The sequence below is a fragment of the Bos taurus genome, chromosome 24 (assembly GCF_002263795.3).
Source record: "Bos taurus isolate L1 Dominette 01449 registration number 42190680 breed Hereford chromosome 24, ARS-UCD2.0, whole genome shotgun sequence".
Lineage (NCBI taxonomy): Eukaryota > Metazoa > Chordata > Mammalia > Artiodactyla > Bovidae > Bos > Bos taurus.
Window position 1 is genome coordinate 56332729 of NC_037351.1, and position 22202 is coordinate 56354930.

Genomic DNA, 22202 nt, shown 5'->3' on the forward strand with positions numbered 1-22202 from the left:
CACTAAGAGTCGGACACGACTGAGCGACTTCACTTTCACTTTTCACTTTCATGCATTGGAGAAGGAAATGGCAACCCACTCCAGTGTTCTTGCCTGGAGAATCCCAGGGACGGGGGAGCCTGATGGGTTGCCATCTATGGGGTCACACAGAGTCGGACATGACTGAAGTGACTTAGCAGCAGCAATCTGATTTTCTGTTTTAATAAGTTAAAGAAGGATAAAAACCACCCATAAAAGTATAAAATCCCTGAATCTGTATTGTGTATTAGTGTATATACTCTCAATCTCGGAAGCAAGTATGAGCCAAAAGATAGAATAACATACTGGTTGATACATGTATGAATTTTAGAAACGTATTTAATACTTTAGGTTTCTTTAACACTTTCAAGTCATTTCTCTTTTTGGAATGATGAAAATATTAGGTTCTTGTGAAATGTGATTTTGAAAAATAAATCCCATATTAGTGCATTCTGCGTAAGATGTTTTGTGTCAGCATGCCCTGTACCAGGCCAGAGAGAGCCAAGAGGGCAGGCGCATGAAGCCTTGTCGTGAAGCTCTAGCCAAAACCATCTGTGTTCACCTTGACCCAAATCAGAACCCACGGAAATGCTGAGGTCCATCTGGATGGGCGTTTCCTCTGTGATGCGATTGCTGTCCCACCGGTTCCTGTGGACGCGTGTCTACTGAAGGCTGCTGTGGAAGGGCCTGAAGTCCTGCAAGGAACTCTAAATGGAAGCTATTGGAATTTAGTTTTGTGGCATAGTATTACCTTTAACAATATACTCTCCTCTGTCTTCTTTGAAAATGTACATAGCTGTTTTATGCTGGCCTAATTTCTCAGGAATCCTTTTAATATTTAACAACAGAATTTCTTTTTTTTTAACAGAATTTTCATAGTCTGAGAATAAAAAGGCAAAAGTTTGTTCATTTTAAGTCTTGTAGTGTATATTTGAATAGAAGTATATTAAAAGTATGATCAAAAATATTTAGCTTTGGGTGTGAGATCTATAGAAAATATTTGTGTATTTTAAAAGCTACAGAAAGTTATACTTTAATAAATGTCTCATAATTATTTCATACCAGCACTGTGAATAGTTAATAAAATTCATTCATCTACTATCCCTTTTATTTGAACCTGAAGCACATTTATCTAAATCATATAGGCACTCAGTGTGTGAGGATCCATAAATAATCTTTAAATATGACTAAAATGTTAACATATAAGGAAATGTGTTACGGTTGGAATCATGTCTGTACTTCTTTATTCTCTCATTGTTACTGAGCTTGAGAGCCTCACGCACAGTCCAAATGTACCACCGTCATTTATTAGCCAAGAAGTGGCGATCAGGGCACAAAATAATTGCAAGCTTATGATGTTGGGGATTTTTGGCAAACATAATTTTCAAAGGATATTTCTATAAAATTGATCGTTCTAGCACATAAAGAAAGGACGTATCAATTATTATAATCTAAGTTGGTGTTTTTAAGTAACTTTATCCTGAAAATATTTGCTCTATTAAACCAGAAGAGGGATGTGTATTCGTGCGCAGGTGCACATGTGGTCACCTCCTGATTATCTGTAGCAAAAAAAGAGGAAGAAAGAGTCAGACATAAACAATGAGGCTGACAGAAAATTTATTTGAATCTGAAAAAGTTCCTCAGTTGAACAGAACGGAATAACCCCCGAAAACCAGTACATATTTTTTTATAGAGATTGCTGTTATGATGGCTACGATATTTTAAGATTGGAAAACAACTGTTGACTTTAATGGCCACTTTATTTGTTCATTTGTAGATCTGCCTTTTTAAATTTAATTTTGATAATGTACAGTTGATATGAGTGAAAACGTCAGCCTCAATACCCTAAAATTCTGAAATTCTTACTCATGCCTAAATTACAGTAGTGAAGCGATCTTGAGCGTCATTGAGCCTCACTATTCCTGGAAAGGTGTGCTGTGCACATACACGTTGGTTATAATCATCCACAAAGAAGTTTCACAAACTACCGCCCATGTCTTAAGGATTACCAGTGTGTAGATGTCAAAATGCCTTTAACTTGTCAGTGTCTGTCAGTCTGTCCCCAAGTGACACTGAAGTAGCTTTCAGCAACCGAAAATGTGCAGTAAATGCTGCAGCTATTTTTAGGGAACAGAGTCTGTTTACTTGAGGCATTTCATTTTATAAGAAAACTTAAGATAGCAGACTTTTATTATGTTTCTCCTTAGATCTATTTTCCATTAAGATGCTAAAATGATACCAAACCTGCTTTTCTTTTGCTCTGGATGTATATTCTTTTCAATTAGATAGCGACAGAAAGTAATTCATTGAATCGTTCCGGTACCCGTTGGATTGAAGATCGCCACAGTGGCTTGACTCTCTTAATACACAGTTGGCATAATGTGAAAAAAAAAAAAAATACAGCATCGGCTCAGCCCTCCATCAAGAAAACAAATTATAGAGATAAACAGCCCATTTTCAACCCTCAAATCTCTGTTCAAAATCACTGTAGAACCGCCAAGGGCCGCATCTAGGTGAACGAGCTTACACTGCAGCAGAGAAGACAGCCAGCAAGAGCTGCCGGGCTTCCCCAGCGCCAGCGTGCGTTCGGAGCGCGCTTCCATCCGCTTTCAGCCAGCAAGAGCCCCCGGGCTTCCTCCAGCGCCAGCGTGCGTTCGGAGCGCGCTTCCCATCCGCTTTCATCCTGGTCGGTTCTTCTGGGTTCTGTATTTTGTGTCCCCACTGAGAGCGAGCCGGGCCCCTCGTTTTCCTTCGTCTACCACGGTTGCCGTGGGCTCAGGGACCCTGCCTCTCCCCACATGTGTGAGGGCTGTGGGCATCAGGCACCTGCGTGCCAACAATTTTACCAGCTTTTGGAGCCAGTTGCAGTTTTGTGGTAAAATTAAGCACAGTCTTGGCCTCCTGGGTGGTGTGATGAGCAACTCTGATGACAGCCAGTTGCCCGGTTCCAGCCCCCGGTCCGGTTTTGTAGTCCCACATTTTGAGGACCTGGTTGACCTTTACAATACCATCCAGCTCGACGAGATCATGATTTGAAAGCTTGGAGAAAGTTTAAAGAAAATCTACAGAAATTATTCTAATAGTTGGGAGATGAGCTCTGAAAGGCAAAGGTTATATTATAGTCACTAAATTTTTTAATCCTAAAAATAAAAAATAAATAAGGAAAAACGGAGCACGTTGCAGTAACAGCATTCAAGTTTATGAAAAGTTACCAGGCTAAGACTGGTGATCACGGACTTCCCTGGTGGCCCAGTGACTGAGACTCCAGGCTTCCATTGCAGCAGGTGTGGGTTTGATCCTTGGTCGAGGAGCTAAGACCCCGCATGCCTTGCTGCAAGGAAAAAAAAAAAAACCGACACATGCTTGGTGACCAGCTATTCTTCATCTCTTCTGAGGCTGGAACCGAGGAATCAGGCTCACACTACAGCATTCTGGATTTAGATTTGAAAAAGGAAAACTTTTCTGATGGCACACACCATTAAACACAGAAAAGGGCCTTCAGGGGAGGGTTTGGAATCTTCTTGAGAGATTTGAAAAGAAAATGAATTTTCATCCGACCTGCTTTAAGGCAGCCCTGTCCACCTACAGAAAAGAATGGGTGGCCTCTCAGTGTCGTTGACCACGTCTTTCGGCCGTAAGATCCCACCCACCAAAAGGCGGCAGAAGGCTCAGTTCACAGTGGAGATTAAATTTTCCTCCAGCCTTCTAATTGGCTGTAGATGAGACTTTCTGAAAATATATTATCTTCTGCCTAAATCGTTTGTTTCCTGGAGCAGGTGAACGTTAAGTACCTAACACAGTTTTCACAAATTGGTTGCTTCGGAGAGAACAAAGAGGGAGTTTTATTTCTTGAACGTAATTAATTCTTAACTTTTCAACTCTTTGGAAATGGCCCCTTTTTTGACGAACCTTTCCCTGGCCTAACAAACAAAGCCATCCATCAGCGCGATGTCTCTGTGTCCCCGGACCCTGTCTCTCCCTGCCAATCAGCCCTGAAGTCAGCAGCCTGTGCTGGGGTGTCAGAAAGGCATGCAGAGCAAGCCCTGCTCCAGCTTCCTCACCCACCCTTTCCTGACTGTGCCTGCGGCCGGGAAGAGATGGTTTGGTGGGTGTGTCAGGCACAAGCACGCCCTGAATCTCACTTAGCATTGTTTGGTTTTGGTGGTTGTGTGTTTATTTGTTTTTATATTTTGGCCAAGCCTTGCAGCATGTGGGGATCTTAGTTCCCCGACCAGGGATGGAACCCATGCCTCCTCTGGTGGGAGTGTGGCGTCTTCACCACCAGGACCCCCAGGGAAGTGCCTGTTGTTTGTTAGCACTAAGGGACCATTAGGGCTTCCCCTCCGCCTGCAGTGCGGGAGCCCTGGGTTCCCTCCCTGGGTCGGGAAGATCCCTTGGAGGAGGGCATGGAAACCTACTCCAATATTCTTGCCTGGAGAATCCCACGGACAGAGGAGCCTGGCGGGCTGCAGTCCATGGGGTCCCAAACAGCCGGACACGACCCAGCAACTAAGCACGCACGCTGGGAAAATGTGTGCATTTGTAGGTCTTTGCTGTTACCTCTCCTTTTTGGAGCTTATCCTCACTTCCTCAGCGCCCACTTCCCTGTATATCTGGCCCGTCTCCAGCTGCTTCCTGCCTCTGTACACAGAGGGACGCATCATGCGTTCTCACCCTGAGCTCGGGGCCTCTGCTGCGCATGTACCAGTACCTCATGAGAGCAAGTTGGTCCTGTTTGCTCTCTGCCAGGGCACAGGCCAGGGAAAATGCCTCAACCAAAGGCACAGTTGTATTTGTAGGAATTTCAGAGACCATGCGCAGCCCCCTGGGGACACACAGCTCAGCGGGCCTTGCGGTCACCCCTCAAATTCCAGCTGCCTCGGTTCCCCCAGAGCCAGCCCTGTGATCCCAAGAAGGCCTGTGAGCAGGATGGGCATCTTCCCCCTCAGGCCTGGCAAACCCTGGGGCTGTGAAGTGCAAAGTCCTTTCTTTCTTTTCTTTTTTTTTTAGTTTAATAAATGTTATATAAAATACACGGATCAGTCAACATCTTTCCCTTGTGATGGTATTTATGATAGCAAAATTGTACCTACTCTCGGACATCCTTGCTTTAGAATTTATGTTAAAAGTAGGAAATTTTGTTTCCTGGGCTTTTTCCCTCCCCTTAAAAAAAGTGACGAGACCTGGAAATGAATGCAAGATGCTCTCTTTGATCTTGTTCAGTCTGTGAAGTGGGTGCAGTCGAGTCCTCCATTTTGGTCTCAGTTCTCCGGTTTGTCATTCGGAAGCTGAATAGCAAGAAATCCAGGAAGAGACAGCAGTTTTCAAGAGAATATGCTAGACTGTACTAGTTTGTATCGATGCTGACCAGATCATCTTGGAAATCCGTGTCTCTGTGCCCTGTATGACAGGGTTAACTGTGCTCCTTTCTGGAGCACACCGAACCGGCCTGTTAAAAACCACTGGGCACACGCGAGCGTTGTTCCTTATTAATCCTGCTTCTCAGTTCCTTTTCTTTATAAGTAAAAGCGGGGGAGAGTGTTTAACAATTCAACATTCTTGTCTCCTGCTAGGGATAATTGCTTGATTTCTTTTATTGTTCATAGCACTTCTTGAATTAGATTAACTTCTTTATATTCCATTTCTGTCTTTTTAAGACGGCACTTTCTCTGACAAAACCTATCACAAAGGCTATGATACTCACCCACATCTAAAAAGCAGAGCCAGCCTCCTTTTGTTTGGAAACCTGTTTGGGGAAAAGGTTCTTTCTACTCGTTTACGATCCCAAACCCTTGAGTGTGCGGAATCACAGAGTGCTTTCGCGCTCACTGCCATCTGCAGCCAGCTGCATCGCGTCAGAGTGGAGGTTCCAGTCAGCTCAGGGGGTGCCCGCACCGGTCCGGGAGAAGTTCAGAGACCCCCAGCAAAAGACATTGGAGGCTAAAGTCAGCTCAGGGGGCGCCCGCAGCAGTCCAGGAGAGGTTCAGAGACCCTGGACAAAAGACAATGGCAGCATTTCCGTTGCACTGGGGGCTGGAGATGTCTCAGGCTGAGATTATAATGAATTCACCAGATGTACCAGACCATTTAAAAACAGTGAGCTTCCCTGAGCTACCATGAGTGGTACTTGCTTTCTTATACAACGACGGGTCTGTCCATCAGCTGCTGCTGCCGTCAGTACCCGGTGGTTTTGCTCTATGTTGCTTTGAAAGACAGCCTGTGGGGCATCTAGGCAGATGGGGGGGTGTGTGCACGCGCGCACCTGTGGGGCACCTAGCCGGCTCAGAGTGTGTGTGTGTGTCTGTGTGTGCACGCACGCACCTGTGGGGCACCTAGCCGGCTCAGAGTGTGTGTGTGTGTGTGTGTATGTGCGCACCTGTGGGGCACCTAGCCAGATCAGAGTGTGTGTGTGTGTGTGTGTGTGTGGCGCACCTGTGGGGCACCTAGCCGGATCGGGGTGTGTGTGTGTGTGTGTGTGTGTGTGTGTGTGTGTTGATGTGCTCTGACCTAAAATGTAGTCGCCTTTGTTCAAAACAGACTTTAAAGAAACTAACCCGTTAAGCTTCGCACCTAACCTTGACAACAACAACAATAAAGGAAAACAGGACTGTGATTAGTGAAATGAGGGGGAAAGTATTTATTACTAGACAGCTAGATGAGCACAAATTTAGTTCTGAGTTTCCTGGCAGGAAAGCAAGTACATGTGAGATTATGTACTTATCGTCGCATGATAAAAGAAAACAACAAAGTTTATCTGAAAAGGTAAGTATTTTCCTAGCAGACAATTCCAAGATGAATTTAATTCATAGGATCTTCTGTTAGAGACACTAGATAACATAATGAAGGGTGTCTTCAACTGACATAGAAGTATTCAAGTAGGTATTTTAAATACTATAAAGGATGAAGATATAATAGGCTTCCCCAGAGGGCTGAGTGGTAAAGAATCCGTCTGCAGTGCCAGAGACACAGGAGACGCGGGTTCAATCCCTGGGTCAGGAAGATCCCCTGGAGAAGGAAATGGCCACCCACTCCAGTATTCTTGCCTGGGAAACCCCATGGACAGAGGAGCCTGGCGGCCTACGGTCCAAAGGGTTACAGAGTCAGACATGACTGAGCAACTCACCACACACATGAAGATATGATATGAAGCATGAGGAGCCCACATGTCTGGCTCTCTGCAGAGCCGTCTTAGCCAGCCTCAGCGAGGTACGTGAAGGAGGCTGCTGGGCTGGCACAGCCTTTGGGGACTGCCGGTTTATACCCTGCACGCTGTTGCCCTCTGCTACCATCTGAAGCACATTCTGGTTGCTGGTTAAGGAAGGATGCTCATCAGAACGAGGCAGGCTTAACGTTCTGTGTTGAGATTTAGGGGCCCAGACTCCAGGAGGAGGGGTGAATCCACCTCTACACGGAGCTGGGCTTTGGGGGAGGGGGTATTTTCAGGCAGGGCAAGCTTTTATCTGAGCTTTCAGTGTGCCCACACGTTAGATGCATACCAGGACCCCAGAGCGTCGAAGAAGCTGTGTTGAATCAAGTATTTTTAATAGGAAGGTGGCATTACATGCCGTGAGGGACCAGACAGGAAATAAGGGGGCCAGGCAGTGGGTGTTGTGTACCCAGACCTGCGTGAGTCAGGGCTGGGACTGGTGACATCAGAGTGAATGCCAACAAGGCCACAGGGCCCCCTCGGTTCAGCCTGGCCCAGGGTGTCGGGGGCAAACACGGGCCCAGGGCAGCCAGAGTGGAGGCAGCCTGGGCTGTTTCAGGAGAGACTGGAAATCAGAGAATACATTTTACGATCATTTTGCAGGCCAAACCCGATATATCTATAATCTGGTTTCATATATGATTAGGGCTTTATTTATTTTATGTTTTCATTAAATGGAGTACTCGAGTAATTGATTTATGGGTTGCTTACGTTTGTCTAGTCTCTTTTTGGCATTACTGAGCTATAGCTGACATGTAACATGTGAGGTTAAGGTGTACAACATGATGATTTGATACACTTCTATATTGCAATATGGTTATCCCCCTGCTGTTATCTAATACCTCCCTCCCATCACACAACCACCATTTCTTTTTTTGTGGTGGGAACATTTAAGATCTACTCTCTTAGCAACTTTCAAGTATATACATCCGGTCATCTTTAAAAGAGGAGCCGCACAAACACTGAGAGTATTCATTGAACTATTATGCGCCGTGCATCGTGCGGAGGGCTGTGCGTGTGCGAACTCTTTAGTCTTCACGAAGCTCTTCAAGGTAGGAACCATCAGCCATGGTCGCCACCTCCGTCATCATTGTCTCTGCTTTGTTGGCATGGGTACGCTCAAGGTTAAGGAGTGTAAGTAACTTGCCCCAGGGCCCACAGTGAGCGGTGGAGCCCAAACGCAGGGCAGGCAGTCTGACTCAGAGAGTGTCCCCTGCAAGCCCAAAGCCCGGTGCTGCCAGTGCCACACTTTGTTCCTGAGTGTGGAAAGCAGGCATCATTTCGGATCTCCACAGCACCTTTTCTAACGACAGGAAAGAGCAAAAGCTGAAAGCACAGAGGGACATGCTTGTCCCCCATCCCCATCCCCTTTCTCCCTTCCTCGTAATCAGATGTTAACTGTGAGGAGAGACCTACTGAAATTCACAGTCTGGGTGTGGAAGGCAGGACGAGAGGGGACGCTGAACCGCCCAGTGAACTGCTCCCACCGAGACTCAGGATGCAAGCGGAAACAAGCCTTCCTGGTTTGCCTTAGTTTAGGGAACGTATTTCCCCGTCCTTTCTAGACCAAGAGAGGTGATCCACCTCCAGTTGTAACCGGACTGAATATTGGTTCATGTAGTGGACATACAGCCTTTAATAGTTTGTGCAGATACATTAATACAATATTATGCTAATTTGTTTAGTATCCCAGTATTTTCGGTAACTATTAATATCATTAGACATGAGTGTAATTTTTTGTTAGTAAAGACCTTTACTCAGAAAGCGAGTCTAAAATACCACATCATTCTTTTTTTTTTAATTCATGATTAAATCAATGATAGCTATTTGGCAGAGGCTCAAAATGATCCCTGTTAACTTGTTTTTAATGGCATTTGATTTATATGTGTGTTCAGACCCCCAACACATGCGTGCATGGATGTGTACTAATTGCGGCCATATGCATTTACACATAGTGTAATTGGTGGGAAATGAAGCATAAAATGTGAAAAATGTAAAATTATTAAAGGGTTGAAATGATTGTTTTTGACTCCTTCCAGAGCAGAGATGTTATGTGATAGAGCTTTATTTTTTTCATTATAGATGAAGTTCCTGGATAGATTTGGTGATCAGTTTTTTTAACTTTTTTTTTAACTTTCCTAATTGTAAAATTCTTCCCTCAAATAGGCATAAATGGATGAACACATTGGTTTGCCCATTAATATCTGCTCTTCCTTTGAACTCATGCTATATCCTCCCAAGTAGGAAGCAGGTGGACTCCCCAGAACAAGGTCAGAGCCCCTGGATGAATCTGTGAGAGAACTTCAGCTGCTTTTCCTCTTTTTCTAAGCTAAGTTTGACTCAGTGGACATGAGTTTGAGCAAACTCAGGGAGATCGTGAAGGACAGGGAAGCATAGCGTGCTGCACTTCACGGGGTCGCAAAGAGCCGGACATGACTTAGCGACCAGACAACAACAACAAGTTTATAAATAAAGAACATACCAGTTTCTAGCATCCGTGACATAACTGTTCAACTTTGAATGTATTTGCATGTTTAGGTGCAATAGTTCTGTGCGGTGCATACAGTGAACGACTCGTAATTTTATTTCAGACAATCCATGGACACAAGGGGCCAATCACTGCAGTGGCCTTTGCCCCGGATGGACGGTACCTTGCCACCTACTCGAACACGGACAGCCACATTTCTTTCTGGCAGGTACGCGTGGGTGCTACAGGGCCTTGGCGTCTGTCGCATGATCTGCTTTTGCTGGGGGAGGCTCCCTGCTGACCTGCCCACCAAGGCCTCCTCGTGACGGCTCTCCCTTCAACAAATATCGAGTGTTTATTGCTTGCTGATGATGGGCCAGCTGCCGGCACTCGGGGTCTACTGAGCACACAGTTGGCAGCCCAGAAAGAGGTGGGGTCTGCTCTCACACGGCTTTCAGTCTGAGGGAGACACAAGTGAATAAGCACCTACAGTCCTGGGGGAACCGGGGAGTGAGGTTGAGGGCTGGCTTCACAGAGGCAGAACCGCCTGAGCTGAGGCATGGTGGTGCTGAGGAAGGGCCAGCTATTCAGGCAGGGAGGGGTGGGTGTTCAGGGAGAAGGAGGTGCCTTTAAAGGTAAGTGAAGGGCCTGGAAGGGTTCGGGGCGGAGCAGTGGAGACCTCTGCTCAGGCTGTTAATTTACACAAGGCATTCAGAGAACAGGGCACAGAGTTTAAGGGAGAAGCAGCCTCATACTAACTTCATGCTCCGTTTGTATTATCCCATTTACATTTGTGTTCTGAATTTCGCACATGATGCTCTTCATTCCCAAGCTATTAAAACATTTTCAAAAATCTGAGTACCACTGACTGGCAGTACACAAGGATACCTCTGTTTATTGATGATTAAAATGAATATTAATTAATTCAAGCAACTGAGCTTTATAATAGAACTTGTTTCATCCTCAGTGATTAATCTCCATCCCATCTTCTTTTAAGTACCTTACTCCTGATAATTACAAAAAATTTAAACATTACCAACCCCGCCCCCAAGTTAACTTAAAATTTTGTTGCCTATCCTAGGATGCAGGTATGTTTTATGAGATGCAGTGCATCACTTTAAAAGCTTTAAAAAAAAATTAAACAAATAAAAGTTTAAACAAGACTTCACAACTTGAGGATGGTTTTTAAAAAATCAATAGCTAATAAAATGTAAAACAGATACAATAAATTGCTTAATTAACAGCATGCCATTAAAGCATAACAACTACCACATCTGTCCTGAGCTTTTCCTACTCTTCATCTAATTTAGTTTTCCAGTTTATTTTCTCATTATCCTTTCCTCCAGAATATATCTCCAGCATATTAATTGGCTCCTATTAAACTCTTTTCCTTAGAGACGTCACCCAGTCTTTGTTTCTCGCATTGGGTAACCGCAGGACTCATATTTATTTTAGCGAAATTCCACAGCGAGTCCATAAACTGAACTCTTGCAACAGTGGTTCTTCAGACAGTGTCCTGCCAATTGTTCCTTTCTGCTAACACTGGTTTCTGTGACACCAACTGTACTTGGACGCCCTTGATAGATATTTCCCCTTGTTTCCCGTTCTCTTGAATTCCTGAGGCGCATTCTTATGAAACTCCCTTCATCGGGCGCATAGCTGATGTGGAAGCACCGGGTGCCCAGCTAAGCCTTGGGGGCCTGGAACCAAGCCGCAGTGGGTCGCTGCTTCCTCAGGGCTTTGTGTTTGCTCTGTGCTTTCTTCCTAGGAATAAACAAAAACAGATCTCCATTTTGTTGTTCAATTTTTCTTCCTGCTAAGAAAATACAATTCCTTATATACATGCATACATGCTGTTGCTTCAGTTGTGTCCAACTCTTTAGAACCCCATGGACTATGGCCCTTTAGGCTCCTCCGTCCATGGAATTTTCCAGGCAAGAATACTAGAATGGGTTGCCATGCGCTTCTCCAAGGAATCTTCCTGACTCAGGGATGGAACCCGCCTCTCTTTCATTGGCAGACAGGTTCTTTATGGCTAGCGCCACCTGGAAGCCCAATTCCTCATATAATAGCTCCTAAATTTACCAGATGTGAAACTTTCCCCAGTATTTTCCTGAATGTCTAAGGTGTAAACCTTTTCCCCCTTATCTAGATCTTGAGGGTTCTGTCTGGATATATTCATGCCTTTCTTGAATATTTTTCTGTTTTTATCAGAGTTGCTGCCTAGCTCACTGATGGAATTACAGTCAGCATATACCTCAAGCTGGAGATCACGATCATTCTGTAGATGCTATCTTTTTGAAATAACCTCTGTGCTCCATCCAGTTCAGCTTGTGCTGCTGCCCTGGACTTCACCAGATGCACTTCACCGTGGGCGTCTATGTGGCTCTGCCCTCAGGGGGCCCGGCCCCTTGCCCTTGTCCAGACGTCCTCTCCAGGGGCCACCCTGTGTTACTTGCAGGGGTGGGTGTTGAACAGACAGAGCGCCCAGGCAACTCAGGCAACACCACATCTTTCTTGCCTCCAATCCCAATGTCAGAATGTAAAATGCAGACCATTTCTTCCCTACTTAAATTATACCCAGCTTGGTCTTAAAACTTAGGAGAAGACACAGAAGCGTCATTTCACCTTTCTCAAGAAAATACAATAAAACGTCTTCCAGGAGCATAGCAGGGTTTTTATTTGAATTAAAGAGTCAAAAAAGCAGTGTTGAATCTACCACTGCTCTACCCACATGGGCTTGGCTGATTTATCTAGATGCGTATTGTTTAGGTCTAGTGATGGACGATAATACTTTTGTATTATTCCAGTAAATGTACTGCAATATATTTTGAAAACTTAATGAAGCCTTATTAATACAGAGCCTTACAAAAGCCATCAGCTATTAAAATCTTTGCTGAGAAATGAGTGTTAATGAGAAGTACTAGTTGGGTAATTGCTCAAGTGAGACTTAGTAAGAGGTCTGCATGCGGCATTACTTACGCTGAGAGTAGCATTAAAGCACTTCCTGTTTTGATGAATTACATCTGTTTGTGTGTCTATGTGTTCAGAAAACAATCTTCTCAGAACTGGTTTTGTGAAGCATTATTTTTAAAGGGAAAGGAAACGCCACAGTTGCTGTTTAGTTACTTTACATACTCAGCTGCTGAATGATGTAATTTGGCAATCTTTCAAACCCTTCCATTCTCCAACAACATATTCCTACTATTTGAATGTTGCACTTCAGTGTATCCACTGGTATTAGACAGGAGAGCTTTGTAATGAAATACAACCATAAATCTCTCACCTAAATTTTACCACCACCCTCCAACAAATAAGTATCCTTTTCTAGAGATGCTAATAATAAATTAGATGTGTAGTGCTTTCATTTGTTCTTCATTTATTCCATCCTACATCCATTCCAAACTACTGTTCAGCCATTTTAAAAGGATGATGTAAACCTGTAGTCATTAACATAAAAAGATTGCCCTCAACATTTTGTTGAATGAAAAAAGCAGGCTGTCCAACTTCCTTTTATTTATTATTATTTAAAAAAAATTTTGGCTGCACGGTATATGGGATCCTAGTTCCCTGACCAGGGATCAAACCCACACCCGCTACGTTGAAAGCATGGAATCTTAACCACAGGACCACCAGGGAAATCCCTCCAACTGCCTTTTAATATGAGCTGGTTTATGTAAAATTCCTGAAACCTACTTCTCCTTCTGTGGACATAGACTTCCAGATCTAGAAAGAGGTTTACCAAAATGTTAATGATTATCTCTGGAAAGTGATATTTCAGGAGATCTTTGCTTTCTTCTTTATATTTCTCTTTATGATTTGAATTGTTCATGATGAGGATTTATTTTCTTGGAAGTGAAGAAAAAAGCTGAGGTGACCAAATATAATTCCATGGAGTTTTCATTCATTCAAGACGGAGATTGCCTTTAATTTAGCATAATTTGTAGCCAGTCTCTGGTCAAGAAAATGTTAGTATTGAATAACAGAATGACTGGTTGTTTTGGTGATGGTTCTTTTATGGACCTTATTGGGAAAATTCATACCCACCCTCAATACTCCGGGTTCCTCTCTTATTTGAAGAGATCATAGGGAAAGGATGGGCTGAAGAACAACAAATCATAGTTAACATGAGAATATTTATCTTTCCAGCTGTTTCCTACCATCATCGTTTTGTACTCTGCAGAGTTTCATGTAGCCCTGTTCTGAGGCAGGAAGGCTGTTCAGTTCAGTTCAGTTCGGTAGCTCAGTCATGTCCAACTCTTTGCGACCCCATGAATCACAGCACGCCAGGTCTCCCTGTCCATCACCAACTCCCAGAGTTCACTCAAACTCATGTCCATCAACTCGGTGATGCCATCCAGCCATCTCATCCTCTGTCGTCCCCTTCTCCTCCTGCCCCCAATCCCTCCCAGCATCAGAGTCTTTCCAATGAGTCAGCTCTTCGCATGAGGTGGCCAAACTATTGGAGTTTCAGCTTCTGCATCAGTCCTTCCAAAGAACCCCCAGGACTGATCTCCTTCAGAATGGACTGGTTGGATCTCCTTGCAGTCCATGGGACTCTCAAGAGTCTTCTCCAACACCACAGTTCAAAAGCATCAATTCTTCAGCGCTCAGCTTTCTTCACAGTCCAACTCACATCCATACATGACCACAGGAAAAACCATAGCCTTGATTAGATGGACCTTTGTTGGCAAAGTAATGTCTCTGCTTTTGAATATGCTGTCTAGGTTGGTCATAAGTTTCCTTCCAAGGAGTAAGCGTCTTTTAATTTCATGGCTGCAGTCACCATCTGCAGTGATTTTGGAGCCCAAAAAATAAAGTCTGGCATTGTTTCCACTATTTCCCCATCTATTTCCCATGAAGTGATGGGACCAGATGCCATGATCTTCGTTTTCTGAATGTTGAGCTTTAAGCCAACTTTTTCACTCTCCACTTTCACTTTCATCAAGAGGCTTTTGAGTTCCTCTTCACTTTCTGCCATAAGGGTGGTATCATCTGCATATCTGAGGTTATTGATATTTTCCGGGCAATCTTGATTCCAGCTTGTGCTTCTTTCCAGTCCAGCGTTTCTCATGATGTACTCTGCATAGAAGTTAAATAAGCAGGGTGACAATATACAGCCTCAACGTACTCCTTTTCCTATTTGGAACCAGTCTGTTGTTTCATGTCTAGTTCTGACTGTTGCTTCCTGACCTGCATACAGGTTTCTCAAGAGGCAGGTCAGGTGGTCTGGTATTCCCATCTCTTTCAGAATTTTCCACAGTTGATTGTGATCCACACAGTCAAAGGCTTTGGCATAGTCAATAAAGTAGAAATAGATGTTTTTCTGGAACTCTCTTGCCTTTTCCATGACCCAGCGGATGTTGGCAATTTGATCTCTGGTTCCTCTGCCTTTTCTAAAACCAGCTTGAACATCTGGAAGTTCACGGTTCACGTGTTGCTGAAGCCTGGCTTGGAGAATTTTGAGCATTACTAGCGTGTGAGATGAGTGCAATTGTGCGGTAGTTTGAGCATTCTTTGGCATTGCCTTTCTTTGGGACTGGAATGAAAACTGACCTTTTCCAGTCCTGTGGCCACTGATAAGTTTTCCAAATTTGCTGGATATTGAGTGCAGCACTTTCACAGCATCATCTTTCAGGATTTGAAATAGCTCAACTGCAATTCCATCACCTCCACTAGCTTTGTTCGTAGTGATGCTTTCTAAGGCCTACTTGACTTCACATTCCAGGATGTCTGGCTCTAGGTGGGTGATCACACCATCGTGATTATCAGGGTCGTGAAGATCTTTTTTGTACAGTTCTTCTGTGTATTCTTGCCACCTCTTCTTAATATCATCTGCTTCTGTTAGGTCCATACCATTTCTGTCCTTTATCAAGCCCATCTTTGTGTGAAATGTTTCCTTGGTATCTCTGATTTTCTTGAAGAGATCTCTGGTCTTTCCATTCTGTTGTTTTCCTCTATTTCTTTGCATTGATCACTGAGGAAGGCTTTTTTATCTCTCCTTGCTATTCTTTGGAACTCTGCATTCAGATGCTTATATCTTTCCTTTTCTCCTTTGCTTTTCGCTTCTCTTCTTTTCTCAGCTATTTGTAAGGCCTCCCCAGACAGCCATTTAGCTTTTTTGCATTTCTTTTCCATGGGGATCGTCTTGATCTCTGTCTCCTGTACAATGTCACGAACCTCCGTCCATAGTTCATCAGGCCTCTATCTATCAGATCTAGTCCCTTAAATCTATTTCTCACTTCCACTGTATAATCATAAGGGATTTGATTTAGGTCATACCTGAATGGTCTAATGGTTTTCCCTACTTTCTTCAATTTAAGTCTGAATTTGGCAATAAGGTGTTCATGATCTGAGCCACAGTCAGCTCCCGGTCTTGTTTTTGCTGACTGTATAGAGCTTCTCCACCTTTGGCTGCAAAGAATATAATCAATCTGATTTCGGGTTGACCATCTGGTGATGTCCATGTGTAGAGTCTTCTCTTGCGTTGTTGGAAGAGGGTGTTTGCTATGACCAGTGCATTCTCTTGGCAAAACTCTATTAGCCTTTGCCCTGCCTCATTCCGTATATCAAGGCCAAATTTGCCTGTTACTCCAAGTGTTTCCTGACTTCCTACTTTTGCATTCCAGTCCCCTGTAATGAAAAGGACATCTTTTTGGGGTGGTAGTTCTAAAAGGTCCTGTAGATCTTCATAGAACCGTTCAACTTCAGCTTCTTCAGTGTTACTGGTTGGGGCATAGGCTTGGATTACTGTGATATTGAATGGTTTGCCTTGGAAATGAATAGAGATCATCCTGTCGTTTTTGAGATTGCATCCAAGTACTGCATTTCGGACTCTTTTGTTGACCTTTAGGAAGGCTGTTAGACCCTACCAAAGGCATCCATCAATCATTTGAAGGATGGCTCAACTTTTTAAAAGGAGAACCCAGGTATAATCATGGGTTTTTTGGGGAAAATCTTTCCATCCTTCGCATTCCAATAAGATATTCTCTTCCTGTCCCCTTTTGCCTTCAACCTATTTCTTGTCCGTGGCTAAAGCTAAAGGAAGGAATTAAAAAATAAGGCTGTGTCTGAGCCTATTGGATGCCCCTAGCATTCTGAGCCACCAGCAGAAATCAAGCCTCCTACACATTTTCATAGAAAATCCATAAAGAATGAAAAATACTTTGTAGTTATTTATCAACTGAGAAATTATATTTTTTTAAAAAAAAGCACAGTATGCCTGTTGATGCCAGTTCATTTTAACCAGCGGCTTTCAGGATAATTTGGATCTGTTCTACAGTAAGAGAAGTAAATGATGATGTTCTGTTACTCTTTGTACCTGTGAGAACTAGCAAATCAAGCTTCATCATTATTTATATTTAAACTATTAGGGTATCTCCAGAAAGCAATAAAGCCCTGGTTTTTATCTTTTATGGAGTTTCTAGGAAAGGGAGAGAAGAACACAAGGAAAGAGCCCCTTAGAAGATGGCCGGAAGGTACTGCCTGGCTTGAAATGTTAACTGTCCCTTAACAGAAAGAGTTAATGATAATCATACATTTGGTTTTAAAATGTGACCTCGTACACTAGTGATTTTTTTTCACCTCTGTGTTGTGTTCGGCACTATTATTAATGCAGGAAAATCAGTAACATTAGTCATCTTAAAAGGGTTATTACTCAAGATGATTTAAATTGTGAAAATGTCAGCGGAGCCTGCATGCGTCCTGCCAGAGATGGTGTGATTTACACCCCCTGACACCGTCCTGCTGCTGAGAAGGGCCGGGGCAAGGAACGGCTTCCGTTTGGCAGTGACCCAAACACAGGGCGGTAGCACACCTTCCGCGTCCCAGGAGCTGCCCAGGTCCCCGTGCCAGCCCTCCGTACACACTGGAGCATCATCTGCATGCTCCCCACAAATCCCAGTACCATGCAGACGGAGGTGCTGCTGGAGAGAAGAACTGGGCACACAAATCAGTGCAAAGAAAAGTATTGTTTCCAAGACCGCTTTCCTGACCTGAGCATCAGTGTGCTTGCCATGTGACTCGTGTATCAGTAGCACAAAAGCTGAATACTGAAAAAATGTTAAGTAATATTTAGAAGCTAAAGGTTTCATCAGACTCACTCAGATGACAGTTCACTTAGATAACTGCCAATCGGCATTCAGCACTTGACGTGAATGCACAGTTGTTCATGAGCCTTAATTTCCACATTATTTTCCATTCATGTGAATGGATGAAGAGAACCTCAAATTCCAGTCAGAACCAGAAAAGCCCCCCCAAAAAAGGGCAGAAATCACCAACTGAGGGAACACACCCTGCAAATGAGGTGTTAGAGCGTGCTCTTTTTTAGCAGCAGAGCAGTGGGCACAGGCAGTGTTGAGAGGTGGTTGATTCTTGCTTTTTCCTTCAAATAAACTAGAGCTTTCCAGAAACTGAATGTGTTTAAAGCAGGTGAGGAGGGAAGGTGTGATGGGAGCGGAGCTGGGAAAGGGGTGAGTTTTGAGTTTTGATCTGCCTCACCTATTACTCTGTCTGCTGCTTAACCTCACTTCATTTTCTCCAGCTGAGTCCCCAGACTTGTCTTTGGGGCTCATTCTTCAGGGGGTGCAGGGAGCACTGTTACTAAAGAACCAGAAAAGCCTGCCATTTGAAATACCCGCAGTTTCCAAGTACTGTCTGATTGAACCATTTTATTAAAATGTATCGCTTAGCTCCCTTCATAACAATGATTGGGGTTTGGGGGGAGTCTTCCCCGGAGGTCACTTCCAGTGCGAGCAGTATGGGTTCCATCCCTGGAGGGGGAACTAAGATCATACATGCTGCGCAGCCAAAAAAAAAATGGGGACAACCCTGCCACAGCAGTTAGTGCCATTGAAAAAAAAAAAAAGTGGAGGGCTTTCCTGCTGTCCAGTTGTACCCAGCAGGTAAAATTTCTCTGGATTTATGCATTTTCTATAACAGCATCAGAACAATTTCAGATAACACTGGAAGGAGCCCTTCAGAGGTTGAGAAGCACCCCTTAGGTGACCCTGAATCCCGTGAGGAGGAGCAGGTGACCGCAGGGCTGTGTCCCTTGGACCCCGCTCCATGGCGGGGACGGGGAAGCGGCTCCCTCGGTGACTCGCGTGCCCCGTCCCTGCCCCCAGATGAACACGTCCCTGCTGGGGAGCATCGGCATGCTGAACTCGGCGCCCCAGCTGCGCTGCGTCAAGACCTACCGGGTGCCCCCCGTGCAGCCCGCCTCGCCCGGCTCGCACAACGCCCTGCGGCTGGCCCGGCTCATCTGGACCTCCAACCGCAACGTCATCCTCATGGCGCACGACGGCAAGGAGCACCGCTTCATGGTCTAGGGCTGCGGCCCGCGAGCTCCGTCTCCCAGGTCTCCAGGTCCAGAGCCCCCCTCCCTCGGCCCCCACCGCCCACCCCGCGCCGGGGTCATCGGGGGCAGTGGGGTCTGTGTTCTCCTGCCCCCGCCCCCGTGGGCTGGGGCTGCCCGCGGCCCCGCAGGACCCGCCGCCCTGTCCCCGGGTTGTCCCCCCACCCCCCCCACCCCCGCACCGGGAGGGGCGGCTGGCGGTCCTGTTGCTCGGTGCACCAGGAGCCCGAAAATCAATAACCACTGTGATTGCACTGCCAGCGCAGATCAGCAGTTTCCGAGCGCTGAACCCCACCTCCAAACGAGGTGGGGACATGGTCGTTCCGACATTGGGTTTTATGGTCGTGTGGCAGTCCTAATCATTGATACTATTTTCCTTTGGATTTCCTAAAAGATGCTATCGTTTACCAGAAGGATTCTGTGTTTACATGATCTCTCTCTCTTTTTTTTCCTTTCTGGGAGATTGCTCGGAAATTACTCAATCCAATTTCCTAGGGTTTAGCCACTACCTTCTTTATTAACAACTAACCAATTGAAGATTAATGAGAAAATACACACACACACACACACACAGATTTTCGTGGAGAATAGTTTCCTGGACACCCAGCCTTCCAAAATGCTCATATCCTGTTCAAGTGATGCTATATTTAGTAGCTGAAAATCAAAATCATCACTACTGAGGATCTAGTTAATATAATCATCCAGTCACGAGAACTAATCTCTGAAATGGACTTTTGTAATAAAGATCCAAGTTTGGAAGCATAGCGTACACCTGAAAAGAAGATTCTTGTGTCTATAGCTACAGATCTTTTTAAGAAAGAACTTACCCCTTCCTTCTAGAAACTTCACAGACCTGCAGTTCCCATATGTCAGCTATCATGTAATAGTTACAATTCAGCCTTCAAACCACTACTGACCAGTTAAAGGAAAACTAAGACAATATTTCTTTTAAACAAGTGTCCTAGAAAATCATTAACTGTGGCACAGGCATTTGGGAGTATACAGTCACCCTCAGTGTCTGCGGGAAATCAGTTCTAGGACCCCCGAGGATACCAAAGTCCACGCGTACTCAAGTCCCTGGTGTGAAATGGCAGAGTACACGAAGGGCCGGCTGTATATACACCTGTGGGGCTCTCAGTCAGTCTGAACAAGCACTGCAGTGAGGGTGTTCATCCCACTTCTAAGTAAACTTTAACCAGGGCACTTTCTTCTCCTTCTGTCAGATTATGCTGGTTCTTTGCTCATAGTAATGGGGAAAAAAAAAAATCCATAAAATAATATTTTGGATGACTTGCTCCTAACAACCTTGATCTGTATATAGTTGGGAATTTGGCTGGTTGGCTGTTGATTGGTTGGTTAATCAGGCAAAATGGTTTATTAAATACAAAAATAGAAAGTAATTTATTAAATTCAGAAAAAAAAATATGAAGTTTACAAAGAAACCAAAAGGGGTAAAGGGAGCATCTGATTAAAAGCCTAGGCTGACAGAGTTCGTATACAAAAAAAGTATGGTCACAGTCCAGGAACAAACACAGCTGTCACTTTATTGAAACAGATTTCTAAAGAACATGTTAGGAAATCAAGTCCACCAGAACACCTCTCTCATAGTGATAAGAAGTATGTCATGTCTACTGATGGCAAACCCACCCTATACCTTGGTTTTAGACTTTAGGTGTTCTTCAAAAGTGAATTCCTGCCACATGCATGTACATTGTATTTATAAAGATCATATATGTAGCTTCCCAGGAAGAAACTAAGAACTATACAACGTAGACTTGGTTTGGTGAGTGAGCTATTGTGCCCGATATAGACAGAAAAACCTGAGGAGAACACGGAGGGGCTCTCATTTTTCCAGTGGTTTCCCGAGTCTTCAGTGCAAATACCCAGCACATGTTTACCTTATGAACTGAAATGAAGATTAATTTATTCTAGACTACAAAGCTGCTTTGGAATGATGAAGTACAGGTATACTTTAGAGATTTTTTTTTTTTTTTGAAAAAACAAAATGTTCACTGCGTCAGAAGGAAGGTGTGAGATTTGTGGGCAGGCCACCCCCAAAGAACAGACCGCATGCCCCACGGAAGTTTAGAAGAAAGCTGTGAGGACCTGGGCAGTGGGGCTCGGCCAGCCACATACCCCGGCTGCAGAGACAGCCGTGATTGTTGGCGAGCAGAACATGACTGTCGTAGGATGCCGAGGTGGACGGTATCTGCTGGTTAGACAGTCACCTCTAACTGCTACACTAACATTTGCATTCTTGTTCCCACAAATCTCTCCTTGACTCTTTGAACAACCACAGCTGCAAACTTCATCACAGCTCAGACGTCTCAGCACTGAGGTCAACTTGACATTGTCCTCCCAGCGTACGCTTTCGGTGTCTTATTGACATTGTCCTCCCAGCGTACGCTTTCGGTGTCTTATTGATATTGTTGGCGCTCTACTTGAGCCTGTCCTTGTAAACGTGGAGATGTATGCGTGGCTTCACTGGTGATGTCCAAGCTCAGGGTGCCACGTCGCGACACCTGTATGAAAACGTGATGATTGAACTCACTGCGTCCAGCACGTGAAGGAAAATGTCTGCCTCTCGAGATGCCTCTTGATGACGCCACTTAACAGATTCTAAATGTGCTGACTGTCCCTGTGTACATATGTGTGTTAAAATAAAACCGAACTGTACCGAAGGTGGTTTTTCTCATTGAAACCATTGTGCATTCTTTTTAAGCATTCTCCATTGAGATCTCCCCCCACCCCCACCTTTGGTATTAAATTAAGCCTTCTATTTCTGTTTGATTATTCATTTCCCTGGAAAGCCAGCTTCCAGAAAGGTGAACCTGTCCACAGAGGAGGCCAGAGCACGGAGAAGTCCTCCAGGACTGCGGAAGTGACAACCAAACTCTCCTACCAAGACTCCACGGCGCCCTCTGTGGCTTGGGCAGGGGCATTGCATGCATGTTGCTTTATCTCCACCCTAAATTGCTCCTAAATAGACTGTTAATTGTACCAAATTATATCTCGTCAGATTTGATGACATGGGTTGGCTGCCCTGGGGTGGGGGGCTGGGCTGAGATCATTAAATCCATTTCAGTTAATATTCCGTTTGGCTTGAATTTGAATCCCTGAGGTAAAGGGTATAATTGGTTTTCAGGAAAAAGCAA

General features: G+C 44.5%; 1 protein-coding gene across 5 annotated transcripts in view; it reads left to right on the forward strand.

Annotated features, from left to right (window-relative positions):
* The window catches only part of WDR7 (WD repeat domain 7), a 352886-nt gene extending 331158 nt beyond the window's left edge, over positions 1-21728 (forward strand). For 3 of the 5 annotated variants that reach the window (XM_059880930.1, XM_005224234.5, XM_010818910.4), the window contains 2 exons: positions 9817-9921; positions 18818-21728. In XM_059880930.1, the coding sequence (XP_059736913.1) occupies positions 9817-9921; positions 18818-19021 (309 nt within the window). In that variant the 3' untranslated portion in view covers positions 19022-21728. Of the gene's footprint in view, positions 1-9816; positions 9922-11906; positions 12718-18817 lie in introns of those variants that run through there. The other 2 variants (NM_001206098.3, XM_024984362.2) reach the window with 2 other exon arrangements.
* The last annotated feature ends 474 nt before the right edge of the window (positions 21729-22202 follow it).